The following is a 16434-nucleotide window of genomic DNA, read 5'->3' on the forward strand; positions in this document are numbered from 1 at the left end:
GGCAGGCAGGCAGACAGACTCCCCCCTCAGGCAGGCAGGCAGGCAGACAGACTCCCCCCTCAGGCAGGCAGGCAGGCAGACAGACTCCCCCCTCAGGCAGGCAGGCAGACAGACTCCCCCCTCAGGCAGGCAGGCAGGCAGACAGACTCCCCCCTCAGGCAGGCAGGCAGGCAGACAGACTCCCCCCTCAGGCAGGCAGGCAGGCAGACAGACTCACCCCTCAGGCAGGCAGGCAGGCAGACAGACTCACCCCTCAGGCAGGCAGGCAGGCAGACAGACTCACCCCTCAGTCAGGCAGGCAGACAGACTCACCCCTCAGACAGACAGATGTTTCATATGGTGCTCAGCTCTGCTCCTTGTCTAAATCCATATGCCCCTGGTGGGGGGTTGAAGGGCAGGTCCCCCCCAGGGGAGGTGTTGGGAGGTAAAGCCCTTAAGGCTCTACACCCCCTCCACCCTGCCCGTTCTGTACCCCCCCCTCCACCTTGCACGTTCTGTACCCCCCCTCCACCCTGCCAGTTCTGTACCCCCCCCCCCCCCCTCCTTGCACGTTCTGTACCCCCCCTCCACCCTGCCCGTTCTGTACCCCCAGAGCTGCTTAGCTCATTGTCACAGCAATCTGCCGCCACCAAAGTCTCCCTCCTTCCATCCCTCCCTCCCCCATCATCACCCCTGATAATTGATGTAGGTTATCGTAGCTAATGATTTAAGCTGTGGGATCTATAGAATAGAAACCGTTTTAGCCCTGATTCTCTCAACTGCAACACTCCTCATCTCTGAACATTAAGTCATGTCTGTTGTATGTCGGTTATTTAGCCTGATTTTAATTATTTCATGAGATGATTTTATCTCTATTAGACTTTTTAATTAATCCTTCTTCAACAAGTCATTTGATTGATTAAGTCTGTTGTGTTTGATTAGGCAAAATGTACAGGGTTGTGTATGAATGAAAATACATGAATTATTAATAATGAATCAACTGTTGTTCACACTATTAATACATAAAATGTTTCTTCGTTTTTAAGCATGTACAATCATTTAGTGTTTATAAAACATTTATAATGGCTTATCAATGAAAGGTGTTGTGTGTGCGTTGTGTTTGCGTTGGGTGATGTTGTGTTTGCGTTGGGTGATGTTGTGTTTGCGTTGGGTGATGTTGTGTTTGTGTTGGGTGATGTTGTGTTTGCGTTGGGTGATGTTGTGTTTGCGTTGGGTGATGTTGTGTTTGCGTTGGGTGATGTTGTGTTTGCGTTGGGTGATGTTGTGTTTGCGTTGGGTGATGTTGTGTTTGCGTTGGGTGATGTTGTGTTTGCGTTGGGTGATGTTGTGTTTGCATTGGGTGATGTTTGTGTTGGGTGATGTTGGGTGATGTTTGTGTTGGGTGATGTTGGGTGATGTTGTTTTAGTGTTGGTGTTGTGTTAACGTTAACTAAATGTTTTCTAATGGTTGTGTTAACGTTAACTAAATGTTTTCTAATGGTTGTGTTTGCGTTGTGTTAACGTTAACTAAATGTTTTCTAATGGTTGTGTTAACGTTAACTAAATGTTTTCTAATGGTTGTGTTCTCAGGAGGTTCTCCAGACGGTGCCCAAGTTCTGCTTCCCCTTCGATGTGGAGAGGTAGGATTCTGTCCCCTGCTCCCTTGTTAAATCCTGTACTCTGTGTGCGCACACACACACACACACACACACACACACACACACACACACACACACACACACACACACACACACACACACACACACACACACACACACACACACAATCATATTTATTAGAAACTGGAGAGCAGTGTATGTGCCACATAATGGAGCTCAGCTACAGGGGAGTTTGCTGTTAGCCCCCTATCTGCTGGTAGCCCCCTATCTGCTGGTAGCCCCCTATCTGCTGGTAGCCCCCTATCTGCTGGTAGCCCCCTATCTGCTGGTAGCCCCCTATCTGCTGGTAGCCCCCTATCTGCTGGTAGCCCCCTATCTGCTGGTAGCCCCCTATCTGCTGGTAGCCCCCTATCTGCTGTTAGCCCCCCCCAGACTTGGTACCAGTCTGAATAACTATATCTCTAGACTTGGTACCAGTCTGAATAACTATATCTATAGACTTGGTACCAGTCTGAATAACTATATCTCTATACTCGGTACCAGTCTGAATAACTATATCTCTAGACTCGGTACCAGTCTGAGTAACTTTATCTCTAGACTCGGTACCAGTCTGAGTAACTTTATCTCTAGACTCGGTACCAGTCTGAGTAACTTTATCTCTAGACTCGGTACCAGTCTGAGTAACTTTATCTCTAGACTCGGTACCAGTCTGAATAACTATATCTCTAGACTCGGTACCAGTCTGAATAACTATATCTCTAGACTCGGTACCAGTCTGAGTAACTATATCTCTAGACTTGGTACCAGTCTGAATAACTATATCTCTAGACTTGGTACCAGTCTGAATAACTATATCTCTAGACTTGGTACCAGTCTGATGAATAATTTTATCTCGATTTGGAAATTGCCGTCTGTAGAGGATTCTGCTCTTATTTTGCTTCCTGGAGAATGATATGAAAAGTGTTGTTTGTTTTTAGCATGGAGGACACACAAGCTAAACTGCTGCCATCTAGTGATGAAACTGCATGAGAGAACACCTCCCCAACTCTCACACACTCAACAGTCAGGGACATAGAGAAAGGTTTCGTAGGGATCTTGGTCTTCTAGTCAGCGTTAGGTTGAGACACTTAGTGCTAGGTGAGTAGTTAGCCACTTTAGCCCCCCCAAAAATGTCCTTATTTAAATAAGAAACAAACAGATTTAGTTGTCTCACTGACTCAAGTGTAGACTCATTGGTCTCATACTGTAGGTCTGTAAAGGATGAAACATAGTGTAAATGTTGAGCGACGTTCTCTGTGTATCGCTATCGCCAAGTCACTAGTGCTTGGCTCTTCTGTATAAATATCTTCATAATAATGTTATTGTAAGTTTGTTGTGTCGCTCCTCTGCTGTTATAATGTACAACATCCTGGTTAAAACTCAAACCATTACATGTTCACAACTCATTTTCACCATTCTCTGAAACACTTGATGAATGTCCCATTTTGTTTTTCCCAATTAATGGTTTGGTATTTCTGTTCCGTAGGTGACTGTGTGGTAATACATCCTGGTAATTGGTTGTGCTAATGGTGTGTTGTCTCTGTCCCGTGCGTGCGTGCGTGCCTGTTCCCAGGGTTTCCCAGAGGCAGGTGGGACAGAATTTTACCTTTGTGCTGACGGACATCGAGAGCAAGCAGAGGTTTGGCTTCTGCAGACTCACGTCCGGCTGCCGCGTCTGCATCTGTCTGCTCAGGTACCACACATACCACTTACAAATAGTACATTCCAACAAGGCAGCGTATTCTCTTCCTATTGGCCGATGGATCAACCGGGTACGCAAATCCACTTCAGTATTTCTATTGTTTTTAGAAATTAATTTTGTCACAATTATATAACGTATGAGGAAAGACGTATTTTATCGTTAGTTATTCATAAATTAATACAATATAAAGTTGTAATATCCTCACTTCACTCTTTATAATGTGCAGATTACATTTCTTAATTGATTGTGGAGACGGTGAGGTTTTGGAAGTGAAAGAAACTCAAATGTAGAGGATGATAGTGTTTCTTTGGAAGCGGTATGCATCCGAGTGTTAGCCTCTTGAAGTTAGTCAGTTACAGAATACTAAACTCCTGAATTCCCCCATTTAATATTATTCATTTAGTTATTTTGTCCAGGACAAACAATTGGAAGTCCAACCTATCAATGACAACTATGAAGTATTGTTTTAGTAGTAGATTGAAGATTGTAGGTTCAACTCCCTCTCGAGATATTGTTTAGCGCAGATTTATCTCAAATATTATGTCATCTTTTATTATTGCACAGAAAGATATCTAAGTAAAAAATACATTGAAAAATGTTTTATTTATTTTTAATAGGACCTTTTAAATGTAACACTTGACAATGTCCTTTTAATAAGAAACATTTAATTAGTAAAACAGTATAGTTGAATTAAGCACAGGAGTAATGGGAATTTGCACAATAAAAAAACTATAATAACAAAATAAAAAAAATGGGGGGATATTGACGACAGTCGCAGGGTTTTTCTTGTTCCTGATGAGCTGCTGTCGAGATGAGCTGTACCCCCCCGCCCCTCCTCCGCCCCTCAACTCCCCCGGACAGCCACCACCATGCCCTTTGTTTCTCTCTCTCTTCTCGTTATTCAGCTACTGGCACAGAAGCACGGCAAAGGAAGCCGCTCGGCCCATAATTATGCATGAACCCTCGCTGCCAATTAGCAGAGACTCCCATGCCCCTCTTTCTGAGTCCTACATGCTAATTCATTTGACATATGATGTATACAATTCATTATGCATTCTGAGTAGTTTGCATGGCTTGCTTCATTCATGATAAGAAATGTATAGAAAGTTTTTACTCTTCTGTGTGTGTGTGTGTGTTTTAAAGACTTCACAGTTCTTTGTTTTTGTGGCCTGTTTTATTTATGTTTGCTTCTTAAATAGACCCACTGTGTGGGGAAAAAGATTAGTGAAAATATTTTAAAACATAATAACAAAGATGCATATTTTGGATATCTCATGGTTTATACATGTGAAATATGTACAAATGTGATTTTTCACATCAATGACAAAGAGTAAAGACCTGGTCTCAAGTTTATTCTGTTGTTTTATCAAGATACACAACTGGGAAGTAGTTGATCATTCTTAGATAAACAATCCAAGTTGTGATCATATTGAATAATATGTTTTAATCTATGTTGTAATCATATAAAACAGATAGATACAAATTTAGACGATCAACAAGGTCCCTGTGAAGATATTTCTAGCGAGCTACCTTCATTTAAAGTGTTTGTTCCCCGGACATAAAACAAAAGTAATTAAAACCATTTGGGTCCCTGTGATTGTTGAAGTGCTGGGACTATAAAATTGTCACCTATGCTTACACAAGGAAGTGGCTTAATGACTAGGACAGTTTTACATGGCCAGGGCTTTGTAGTGCTGCGACTAAAGCCCAGGCCAAAGGGGCCGTGCTACCTTCAGGCCAAAAGGGCCGTGCTACCTTCAGACCAACAAGGGCCGTGCTACCTTCAGGCCAACAAGGGCCGTGCTACCTTCAGGGCCCGTGCTACCTTCAGGCCAACAGGGCCCGTGCTACCTTCAGGCCAACAGGGCCCGTGCTACCTTCAGGCCAACAGGGCCCGTGCTACCTTCAGGCCAACAGGGCCCGTGCTACCTTCAGGCCAACAGGGCCCGTGCTACCTTCAGGCCAAAAGGGCCCGTGCTACCTTCAGGCCAAAAGGGCCCGTGCTACCTTCAGGCCAAAAGGGCCCGTGCTACCTTCAGGCCAAAAGGGCCCGTGCTACCTTCAGGCCAAAAGGGCCGTGCTACCTTCAGGCCAAAAGGGCCGTGCTACCGTCAGGCCAAAACCTTTTTAAAGAGGTACAAAGCTTTGATTTTACAATCTTTCTTCCTTCCCTCGACCCCCATCCTTTGCCTCCTCTTCTTTCCTTTGGTAATTCTTTCACATTTAGGGAGAAAACGCCTTCGGACATGTGAGAGAGGTCGCTAATGAAAAAAAAGGCGGTTTCCTTGATTTTATTTGACGGCTGAGAATTGGGTTCCCTTTTAGGGACGTTAGCGCTCCCGATAGTGGTCACTGAGCGGGATGCCGGAGGGCATTTCCTTCCCAGTACTTAACCTCTAACCCGGGAAAGTAAAGGTGTAATCAAATCTTCCAGTGAGCCAGCTACAAGGTGCAAGTTGACTGGGTGTGGAGGGAGATTTAAGACCTGTCCAGGGAATAGAAATAACACACAACAGGTACTTTATGGCAGCAAACAGCGGAGACGCGGCTACGTCCTTAAAAACGCGTAGGTTACTAATCACATGACAACCTAGCCAAAGATATACACGTATTTATTTGCCCTGAAATGGATTGAGAGATTGCAGATGGTTTATATTGATAATATCCCAACGCCAGAAAACATAACTCTCATCTCTCTGTTGGCATTTGTTTAGTTGGTAATTACATAATTTATGTCCTTACAAAAAACACCAGGGAATTGATTTGAGCTTTTAGAGAATATTTGTCTTCAACAGAATTATAATAAAGAAGATTTGATTCCACTGCTGGACCATCCCTGTGTGGTGTTATAGTTGATAGACAGTCTGAGGGTTCGTGGTAGGGGATACAGTATGAGGGGTCGTGGTAGGGGATACAGTATGAGGGGTCGTGGTAGGGGATACAGTATGAGGGGTCGTGGTAGGGGATACAGTATGAGGGGTTGTGGTAGGGGATACAGTATGAGGGGTCGTGGTAGGGGATACAGTATGAGGGGTCGTGGTAGGGGAGACAGTATGAGGGGTCGTGGTAGGGGAGACAGTATGAGGGGTCGTGGTAGGGGAGACGGTATGAGGGGTCGTGGTAGGGGATACGGTATGAGGGGTCGTGGAAGGGGATACGGTATGAGGGGTCGTGGTAGGGGATACGGTCTGAGGGGTTGTGTTGTGGTAGGGGACACAGTATGAGGGGTCGTGGTAGGGGATACAGTATGAGGGGTTGTGTTGTGGTAGAGGATACAGTCTGAGGGGTTGTGGTAGGGGATACAGTATGAGGGGTCGTGGTAGGGGATACAGTATGAGGGGTCGTGGTAGGGGATACAGTATGAGGGGTCGTGGTAGGGGATACAGTATGAGGGGTCGTGGTAGGGGATACAGTCTGAGGGGTCGTGGTAGGGGACACAGTATGAGGGGTCGTGGTAGGGGATACAGTCTGAGGGGTCGTGGTAGGGGGTACAGTATGAGGGGTTGTGTTGTGGTAGGGGATACAGTATGAGGGGTCGTGGTAGGGGATACAGTATGAGGGGTTGTGTTGTGGTAGGGGACACAGTATGAGGGGTCGTGGTAGGGGATACAGTATGAGGGGTCGTGGAAGGGGATACAGTGTGAGGGGTCGTGGTAGGGGATACAGTGTGAGGGGTCGTGGTAGGGGATACAGTATGAGGGGTTGTGTTGTGGTAGGGGATACAGTCTGAGGGGTTGTGTTGTGGTAGGGGATACAGTCTGAGGGGTTGTGTTGTGGTAGGGGATACAGTATGAGGGGTCGTGGTAGGGGATACAGTGTGAGGGGTCGTGGTAGGGGATACAGTATGAGGGGTCGTGGTAGGGGATACAGTCTGAGGGGTTGAGTTGTGGTAGGGGATACAGTATGAGGGGTTGTGGTAGGGGACACAGTCTGAGGGGTTGTGGTAGGGAACACAGTCTGAGGGGTTGTGGTAGGGGATACAGTCTGAGGGGTCGTGGTAGGGCATACAGTATGAGGGGTCGTGGTAGGGGATACAGTATGAGGGGTCGTGGTAGGGGATACAGTATGAGGGGTCGTGGTAGGGGATACAGTATGAGGGGTCGTGGTAGGGGATACAGTTTGAGGGTACGTGGTAGGGGATACAGTCTGAGGGGTTGAGTTGTGGTAGGGGATACAGTATGAGGGGTCGTGGTAGGGGACACAGTATGAGGGGTCGTGGTAGGGGATACAGTATGAGGGGTCGTGGTAGGGGATACAGTATGAGGGGTTGTGTTGTGGTAGGGGATACAGTATGAGGGGTCGTGGTAGGGGATACAGTATGAGGGGTCGTGGTAGGGGATACAGTATGAGGGGCCGTGGTAGGGGATACAGTATGAGGGGCCGTGGTAGGGGATACAGTATGAGGGTTCGTGGTAGGGGACACAGTATGAGGGGTCGTGGTAGGGGACACAGTATGAGGGGACGTGGTAGGGGATACAGTATGAGGGGTCGTGGTAGGGGATACAGTATGAGGGGTCGTGGTAGGGGATACAGTATGAGGGGTCGTGGTAGGAGATAAAGTATGAGGGGTCGTGGTAGGGGATACAGTATGAGGGGACGTGGTAGGGGATACAGTATGAGGGGACGTGGTAGGGGATACAGTATGAGGGGTCGTGGTAGGGGATACAGTATGAGGGGTCGTGGTAGGGGATACAGTATGAGGGGTCGTGGTAGGGGATACAGTCTGAGGGGTTGAGTTGTGGTAGGGGATACAGTATGAGGGGTCGTGGTAGGGGACACAGTCTGAGGGGTCGTGGTAGGGGACACATTCTGAGGGGTCGTGGTAGGGGATACAGTATGAGGGGCCGTGGTAGGGGATACAGTATGAGGGGCCGTGGTAGGGGATACAGTATGAGGGGCCGTGGTAGGGGATACAGTATGAGGGGCCGTGGTAGGGGATACAGTATGAGGGGCCGTGGTAGGGGATACAGTATGAGGGGCCGTGGTAGGGGATACAGTATGAGGGGCCGTGGTAGGGGATACAGTATGAGGGGCCGTGGTAGGGGATACAGTATGAGGGGTCGTGGTAGGGGATACAGTATGAGGGGTCGTGGTAGGGGATACAGTATGAGGGGCCGTGGCAGGGGATACAGTATGAGGGGCCGTGGCAGGGGATACAGTATGAGGGGCCGTGGCAGGGGATACAGTCTGAGGGGTCGTGGTAGGGGACACAGTATGAGGGGTCGTGGTAGGGGATACAGTCTGAGGGGTTGTGTTGTGGTAGGGGATACAGTATGAGGGGTTGTGGTAGGGGATACAGTATGAGGGGTCGTGGTAGGGGATACAGTCTGAGGGGTTGTGTTGTGGTAGGGGATACAGTCTGAGGGGTCGTGGTAGGGGATACAGTATGAGGGGTCGTGGTAGGGGATACAGTATGAGGGGTCGTGGTAGGGGACAGAGTATGAGGGGTCGTGGTAGGGGATACAGTATGAGGGGTCTTGGTAGGGGATACAGTATGAGGGGTTGTGTTGTGGTAGGGGATACAGTATGAGGGGTTGTGTTGTGGTAGGGGACACAGTATGAGGGGTCGTGGTAGGGGATACAGTATGAGGAGTCGTGGTAGGGGATACAGTCTGAGGGGTCGTGGTAGGGGATACAGTATGAAGGGTCGTGGTAGGGGATACAGTATGAGGGGTCGTGGTAGGGGATACAGTCTGAGGGGTCGTGGTAGGGGTTACAGTATGAGGGGTTGTGTTGTGGTAGGGGATACAGTATGAGGGGTTGTGTTGTGGTAGGGGACACAGTATGAGGGGTCGTGGTAGGGGATACAGTATGAGGGGTTGTGGTAGGGGATACAGTCTGAGGGGTTGTGGTAGGGGATACAGTATGAGGGGTTGTGGTAGGGGATACAGTATGAGGGGTCGTGGTAGGGGATACAGTCTGAGGGGTCGTGGTAGGGGATACAGTATGAGGGGTTGTGTTGTGGTAGGGGCCACAGTATGAGGGGTCGTGGTAGGGGATACGGTATGAGGGGACGTGGTAGGGGATACAGTATGAGGGGACGTGGTAGGGGATACAGTATGAGGGGACGTGGTAGGGGATACAGTATGAGGGGACGTGGTAGGGGATACAGTATGAGGGGTTGTGGTAGGGGATACAGTCTGAGGGGTTGTGGTAGGGGATACAGTATGAGGGGTTGTGGTAGGGGATACAGTATGAGGGGTTGTGTTGTGGTAGGGGATACAGTATGAGGGGTTGTGGTAGGGGATACAGTCTGAGGGGTTGTGGTAGGGGATACAGTATGAGGGGTTGTGGTAGGGGATACAGTATGAGGGGTCGTGGTAGGGGATACAGTCTGAGGGGTCGTGGTAGGGGATACAGTATGAGGGGTTGTGTTGTGGTAGGGGCCACAGTATGAGGGGTCGTGGTAGGGGATACGGTATGAGGGGTCGTGGTAGGGGACATGGTATGAGGGGTCGTGGTAGGGGATACAGTATGAGGGGACGTGGTAGGGGATACAGTATGAGGGGTCGTGGTAGGGGATACAGTATGAGGGGTCGTGGTAGGGGATACAGTATGAGGGGTCGTGGTAGGGGATACAGTCTGAGGGGTTGAGTTGTGGTAGGGGATACAGTATGAGGGGTCGTGGTAGGGGATACTGTATGAGGGGACGTGGTAGGGGATACAGTCTGAGGGGTTGAGTTGTGGTAGGGGATACAGTATGAGGGGTCGTGGTAGGGGATACAGTCTGAGGGGTTGAGTTGTGGTAGGGGATACAGTATGAGGGGTCGTGGTAGGGGACACAGTCTGAGGGGTCGTGGTAGGGGACACATTCTGAGGGGTCGTGGTAGGGGACACATTCTGAGGGGTCGTGGTAGGGGATACAGTCTGAGGGGTCGTGGTAGGGGATACAGTCTGAGGGGTTGTGTTGTGGTAGGGGACACAGTATGAGGGGTTGTGGTAGGGGACACAGTATGAGGGGTCGTGGTAGGGGATACAGTATGAGGGGTCGTGGTAGGGGATACAGTATGAGGGGCCGTGGTAGGGGATACAGTATGAGGGGCCGTGGTAGGGGATACAGTATGAGGGGCCGTGGTAGGGGATACAGTATGAGGGGCCGTGGTAGGGGATACAGTATGAGGGGCCGTGGTAGGGGATACAGTATGAGGGGCCGTGGTAGGGGATACAGTATGAGGGGCCGTGGTAGGGGATACAGTATGAGGGGTCGTGGTAGGGGATACAGTATGAGGGGTCGTGGTAGGGGATACAGTATGAGGGGCCGTGGCAGGGGATACAGTATGAGGGGCCGTGGCAGGGGATACAGTATGAGGGGCCGTGGCAGGGGATACAGTATGAGGGGCCGTGGCAGGGGATACAGTCTGAGGGGCCGTGGCAGGGGATACAGTCTGAGGGGTCGTGGTAGGGGACACAGTATGAGGGGTCGTGGTAGGGGATACAGTCTGAGGGGTTGTGTTGTGGTAGGGGATACAGTATGAGGGGTTGTGGTAGGGGATACAGTATGAGGGGTCGTGGTAGGGGATACAGTCTGAGGGGTTGTGTTGTGGTAGGGGATACAGTCTGAGGGGTCGTGGTAGGGGATACAGTATGAGGGGTCGTGGTAGGGGATACAGTATGAGGGGTCGTGGTAGGGGACAGAGTATGAGGGGTCGTGGTAGGGGATACAGTATGAGGGGTCTTGGTAGGGGATACAGTATGAGGGGTTGTGTTGTGGTAGGGGATGCAGTATGAGGGGTTGTGTTGTGGTAGGGGACACAGTATGAGGGGTCGTGGTAGGGGATACAGTCTGAGGGGTCGTGGTAGGGGATACAGTCTGAGGGGTTGTGGTAGGGGATACAGTATGAAGGGTCGTGGTAGGGGATACAGTATGAGGGGTCGTGGTAGGGGACACAGTATGAGGGGTCGTGGTAGGGGATACAGTCTGAGGGGTTGTGTTGTGGTAGGGGATACAGTATGAGGGGTTGTGGTAGGGGATACAGTATGAGGGGTCGTGGTAGGGGATACAGTCTGAGGGGTTGTGTTGTGGTAGGGGATACAGTCTGAGGGGTCGTGGTAGGGGATACAGTATGAGGGGTCGTGGTAGGGGATACAGTATGAGGGGTCGTGGTAGGGGACAGAGTATGAGGGGTCGTGGTAGGGGATACAGTATGAGGGGTCTTGGTAGGGGATACAGTATGAGGGGTTGTGTTGTGGTAGGGGATACAGTATGAGGGGTTGTGTTGTGGTAGGGGACACAGTATGAGGGGTCGTGGTAGGGGATACAGTATGAGGGGTCGTGGTAGGGGATACAGTCTGAGGGGTCGTGGTAGGGGATACAGTATGAAGGGTCGTGGTAGGGGATACAGTATGAGGGGTCGTGGTAGGGGATACAGTCTGAGGGGTCGTGGTAGGGGTTACAGTATGAGGGGTTGTGTTGTGGTAGGGGATACAGTATGAGGGGTTGTGTTGTGGTAGGGGACACAGTATGAGGGGTTGTGGTAGGGGATACAGTCTGAGGGGTTGTGGTAGGGGATACAGTATGAGGGGTTGTGGTAGGGGATACAGTATGAGGGGTCGTGGTAGGGGATACAGTCTGAGGGGTCGTGGTAGGGGATACAGTATGAGGGGTTGTGTTGTGGTAGGGGCCACAGTATGAGGGGTCGTGGTAGGGGATACGGTATGAGGGGACGTGGTAGGGGATACAGTATGAGGGGACGTGGTAGGGGATACAGTATGAGGGGACGTGGTAGGGGATACAGTATGAGGGGACGTGGTAGGGGATACAGTATGAGGGGTTGTGGTAGGGGATACAGTCTGAGGGGTTGTGGTAGGGGATACAGTATGAGGGGTTGTGGTAGGGGATACAGTATGAGGGGTTGTGTTGTGGTAGGGGATACAGTATGAGGGGTTGTGGTAGGGGATACAGTCTGAGGGGTTGTGGTAGGGGATACAGTATGAGGGGTTGTGGTAGGGGATACAGTATGAGGGGTCGTGGTAGGGGATACAGTCTGAGGGGTCGTGGTAGGGGATACAGTATGAGGGGTTGTGTTGTGGTAGGGGCCACAGTATGAGGGGTCGTGGTAGGGGATACGGTATGAGGGGTCGTGGTAGGGGACATAGTATGAGGGGTCGTGGTAGGGGATACAGTATGAGGGGACGTGGTAGGGGATACAGTATGAGGGGTCGTGGTAGGGGATACAGTATGAGGGGTCGTGGTAGGGGATACAGTATGAGGGGTCGTGGTAGGGGATACAGTCTGAGGGGTTGAGTTGTGGTAGGGGATACAGTATGAGGGGTCGTGGTAGGGGATACTGTATGAGGGGACGTGGTAGGGGATACAGTCTGAGGGGTTGAGTTGTGGTAGGGGATACAGTATGAGGGGTCGTGGTAGGGGATACAGTCTGAGGGGTTGAGTTGTGGTAGGGGATACAGTATGAGGGGTCGTGGTAGGGGACACAGTCTGAGGGGTCGTGGTAGGGGACACATTCTGAGGGGTCGTGGTAGGGGATACAGTCTGAGGGGTCGTGGTAGGGGATACAGTCTGAGGGGTTGTGTTGTGGTAGGGGACACAGTATGAGGGGTTGTGGTAGGGGACACAGTATGAGGGGTCGTGGTAGGGGATACAGTATGAGGGGTCGTGGTAGGGGATACAGTATGAGGGGCCGTGGTAGGGGATACAGTATGAGGGGCCGTGGTAGGGGATACAGTATGAGGGGCCGTGGTAGGGGATACAGTATGAGGGGCCGTGGTAGGGGATACAGTATGAGGGGCCGTGGTAGGGGATACAGTATGAGGGGCCGTGGTAGGGGATACAGTATGAGGGGTCGTGGTAGGGGATACAGTATGAGGGGTCGTGGTAGGGGATACAGTATGAGGGGCCGTGGCAGGGGATACAGTATGAGGGGCCGTGGCAGGGGATACAGTATGAGGGGCCGTGGCAGGGGATACAGTATGAGGGGCCGTGGCAGGGGATACAGTCTGAGGGGCCGTGGCAGGGGATACAGTCTGAGGGGTCGTGGTAGGGGACACAGTATGAGGGGTCGTGGTAGGGGATACAGTCTGAGGGGTTGTGTTGTGGTAGGGGATACAGTATGAGGGGTTGTGGTAGGGGATACAGTATGAGGGGTCGTGGTAGGGGATACAGTCTGAGGGGTTGTGTTGTGGTAGGGGATACAGTCTGAGGGGTCGTGGTAGGGGATACAGTATGAGGGGTCGTGGTAGGGGATACAGTATGAGGGGTCGTGGTAGGGGACAGAGTATGAGGGGTCGTGGTAGGGGATACAGTATGAGGGGTCTTGGTAGGGGATACAGTATGAGGGGTTGTGTTGTGTTAGGGGATGCAGTATGAGGGGTTGTGTTGTGGTAGGGGACACAGTATGAGGGGTCGTGGTAGGGGATACAGTCTGAGGGGTCGTGGTAGGGGATACAGTCTGAGGGGTTGTGGTAGGGGATACAGTATGAAGGGTCGTGGTAGGGGATACAGTATGAGGGGTCGTGGTAGGGGATACAGTCTGAGGGGTCGTGGTAGGGGTTACAGTATGAGGGGTTGTGTTGTGGTAGGGGATACAGTATGAGGGGTTGTGTTGTGGTAGGGGACACAGTATGAGGGGTCGTGGTAGGGGATACAGTATGAGGGGTTGTGGTAGGGGATACAGTCTGAGGGGTTGTGGTAGGGGATACAGTATGAGGGGTTGTGGTAGGGGATACAGTATGAGGGGTCGTGGTAGGGGATACAGTCTGAGGGGTCGTGGTAGGGGATACAGTATGAGGGGTTGTGTTGTGGTAGGGGCCACAGTATGAGGGGTCGTGGTAGGGGATACGGTATTAGGGGTTGTGGTAGGGGATACAGTCTGAGGGGTCGTGGTAGGGGATACAGTATGAGGGGTCGTGGTAGGGGATACAGTATGAGGGGTCGTGGTAGGGGATACAGTATGAGGGGTCGTGGTAGGGGACACAGTATGAGGGGTCGTGGTAGGGGATACAGTATGAGGGGTCGTGGTAGGGGACACAGTATGAGGGGTCGTGGTAGGGGATACAGTATGAGGGGTCTTGGTAGGGGATACAGTATGAGGGGTTGTGTTGTGGTAGGGGATACAGTATGAGGGGTTGTGTTGTGGTAGGGGACACAGTATGAGGGGTCGTGGTAGGGGATACAGTATGAGGGGTTGTGGTAGGGGATACAGTCTGAGGGGTTGTGGTAGGGGATACAGTATGAGGGGTCGTGGTAGGGGATACAGTATGAGGGGTCGTGGTAGGGGATACAGTCTGAGGGGTCGTGGTAGGGGTTACAGTATGAGGGGTTGTGTTGTGGTAGGGGATACAGTATGAGGGGTTGTGTTGTGGTAGGGGACACAGTATGAGGGGTCGTGGTAGGGAATACAGTATGAGGGGTTGTGGTAGGGGATACAGTCTGAGGGGTTGTGGTAGGGGATACAGTATGAGGGGTTGTGGTAGGGGATACAGTATGAGGGGTCGTGGTAGGGGATACAGTCTGAGGGGTCGTGGTAGGGGATACAGTATGAGGGGTTGTGTTGTGGTAGGGGCCACAGTATGAGGGGTCGTGGTAGGGGATACGGTATGAGGGGTTGTGGTAGGGGATACAGTCTGAGGGGTCGTGGTAGGGGATACAGTATGAGGGGTCGTGGTAGGGGAGACAGTCTGAGGGGTCGTGGTAGGGGATACAGTCTGAGGGGTCGTGGTAGGGAATACAGTATGAGGGGTTGTGTTGTGGTAGGGGATACAGTATGAGGGGTCGTGGTCGGGGATACAGTATGAGGGGTCGTGGTAGGGGATACAGTCTGAGGGGTCGTGGTAGGTGATACAGTATGAGGGGTCGTGGTAGGTGATACAGTATGAGGGGTCGTGGTAGGGGATACAGTATGAGGGGTCGTGGTAGGGGATACAGTATGAGGGGTTGTGTTGTGGTAGGGGATACAGTCTGAGGGGTTGTGGTAGGGGACACAGTATGAGGGTTCGTGGTAGGGGATACAGTCTGAGGGGTCGTGGTAGGGGATACAGTATGAGGGGTTGTGTTGTGGTAGGGGATACAGTATGAGGGGTTGTGTTGTGGTAGGGGATACAGTATGAGGGGTCGTGGTAGGGGATACAGTATGAGGGGTTGTGGTAGGTGATACAGTATGAGGGGTTGTGGTAGGGGATACAGTATGATGGGTTGTGGTAGGGGATACAGTATGAGGGGTTGTGGTAGGGGATACAGTCTGAGGGGTCGTGGTAGGGGATACAGTCTGAGGGGTCGTGGTAGGGGATACAATATGAGGGGTCGTGGTAGGGGATACAGTATGAGGGGTCGTGGTAGGGGATACAGTATGAGGGGTCGTGGTAGGGGATACAGTATGAGGGGTCGTGGTAGGGGATACAGTATGAGGGGTCGTGGTAGGGGATACAGTATGAGGGGTCGTGGTAGGGGATACAGTATGAGGGGTCGTGGTAGGGGATACAGTCTGAGGGGTCGTGTTAGGGGATACAGTCTGAGGGGTCGTGGTAGGGGATACAGTATGAGGGGTCGTGGTAGGGGATACAGTATGAGAGGTCGTGGTAGGGGATACAGTATGAGGGGTCGTGGTAGGGGATACAGTCTGAGGGGTCGTGGTAGGGGACACAGTCTGAGGGGTCGTGGTAGGGGACACAGTCTGAGGGGTCGTGGTAGGGGACACAGTCTGAGGGGTCGTGGTAGGGGACACAGTCTGAGGGGTCGTGGTAGGGGATACAGTATGAGGGGTTGTGTTGTGGTAGGGGATACAGTATGAGGGGTCGTGGTAGGGGATACAGTATGAGGGGTCGTGGTAGGGGATACAGTATGAGGGGTCGTGGTAGGGGATACAGTATGAGTGGTCGTGGTAGGGGATACAGTATGAGGGGTCGTGGTAGGGGATACAGTATGAGGGGTCGTGGTAGGGGATACAGTCTGAGGGGTCGTGGTAGGGGATACAGTCTGAGGGGTCGTGGTAGGGGATACAGTCTGAGGGGTCGTGGTAGGGGATACAGTCTGAGGGGTCGTGGTAGGGGATACAGTATGAGGGGTCGTGGTAGGGGATACAGTATGAGGGGTCGTGGTAGGGGATACAGTATGAGGGGTCGTGGTAGGGGATACAGTATGAG

The 16434-nt window shown here is 51.4% G+C and overlaps 1 protein-coding gene across 5 annotated transcripts in view; it reads left to right on the top strand.

The window, feature by feature from the left end:
- LOC129869371 (DENN domain-containing protein 1B-like) overlaps positions 1 to 16434 on the top strand; it is a 316391-nt gene that overhangs the window by 72001 nt on the left and 227956 nt on the right. For all 5 annotated transcript variants that reach the window (XM_055943720.1, XM_055943716.1, XM_055943717.1 and 2 more), the window contains 2 exons: positions 1570 to 1619; positions 3211 to 3330. In XM_055943720.1, the coding sequence (XP_055799695.1) occupies positions 1570 to 1619; positions 3211 to 3330 (170 nt within the window). The remainder of the gene's footprint in view (positions 1 to 1569; positions 1620 to 3210; positions 3331 to 16434) is intronic.

This window comes from Salvelinus fontinalis, chromosome 14, assembly GCF_029448725.1.
Source record: "Salvelinus fontinalis isolate EN_2023a chromosome 14, ASM2944872v1, whole genome shotgun sequence".
In the NCBI taxonomy this organism is placed as follows: Eukaryota; Metazoa; Chordata; class Actinopteri; order Salmoniformes; family Salmonidae; genus Salvelinus; species Salvelinus fontinalis.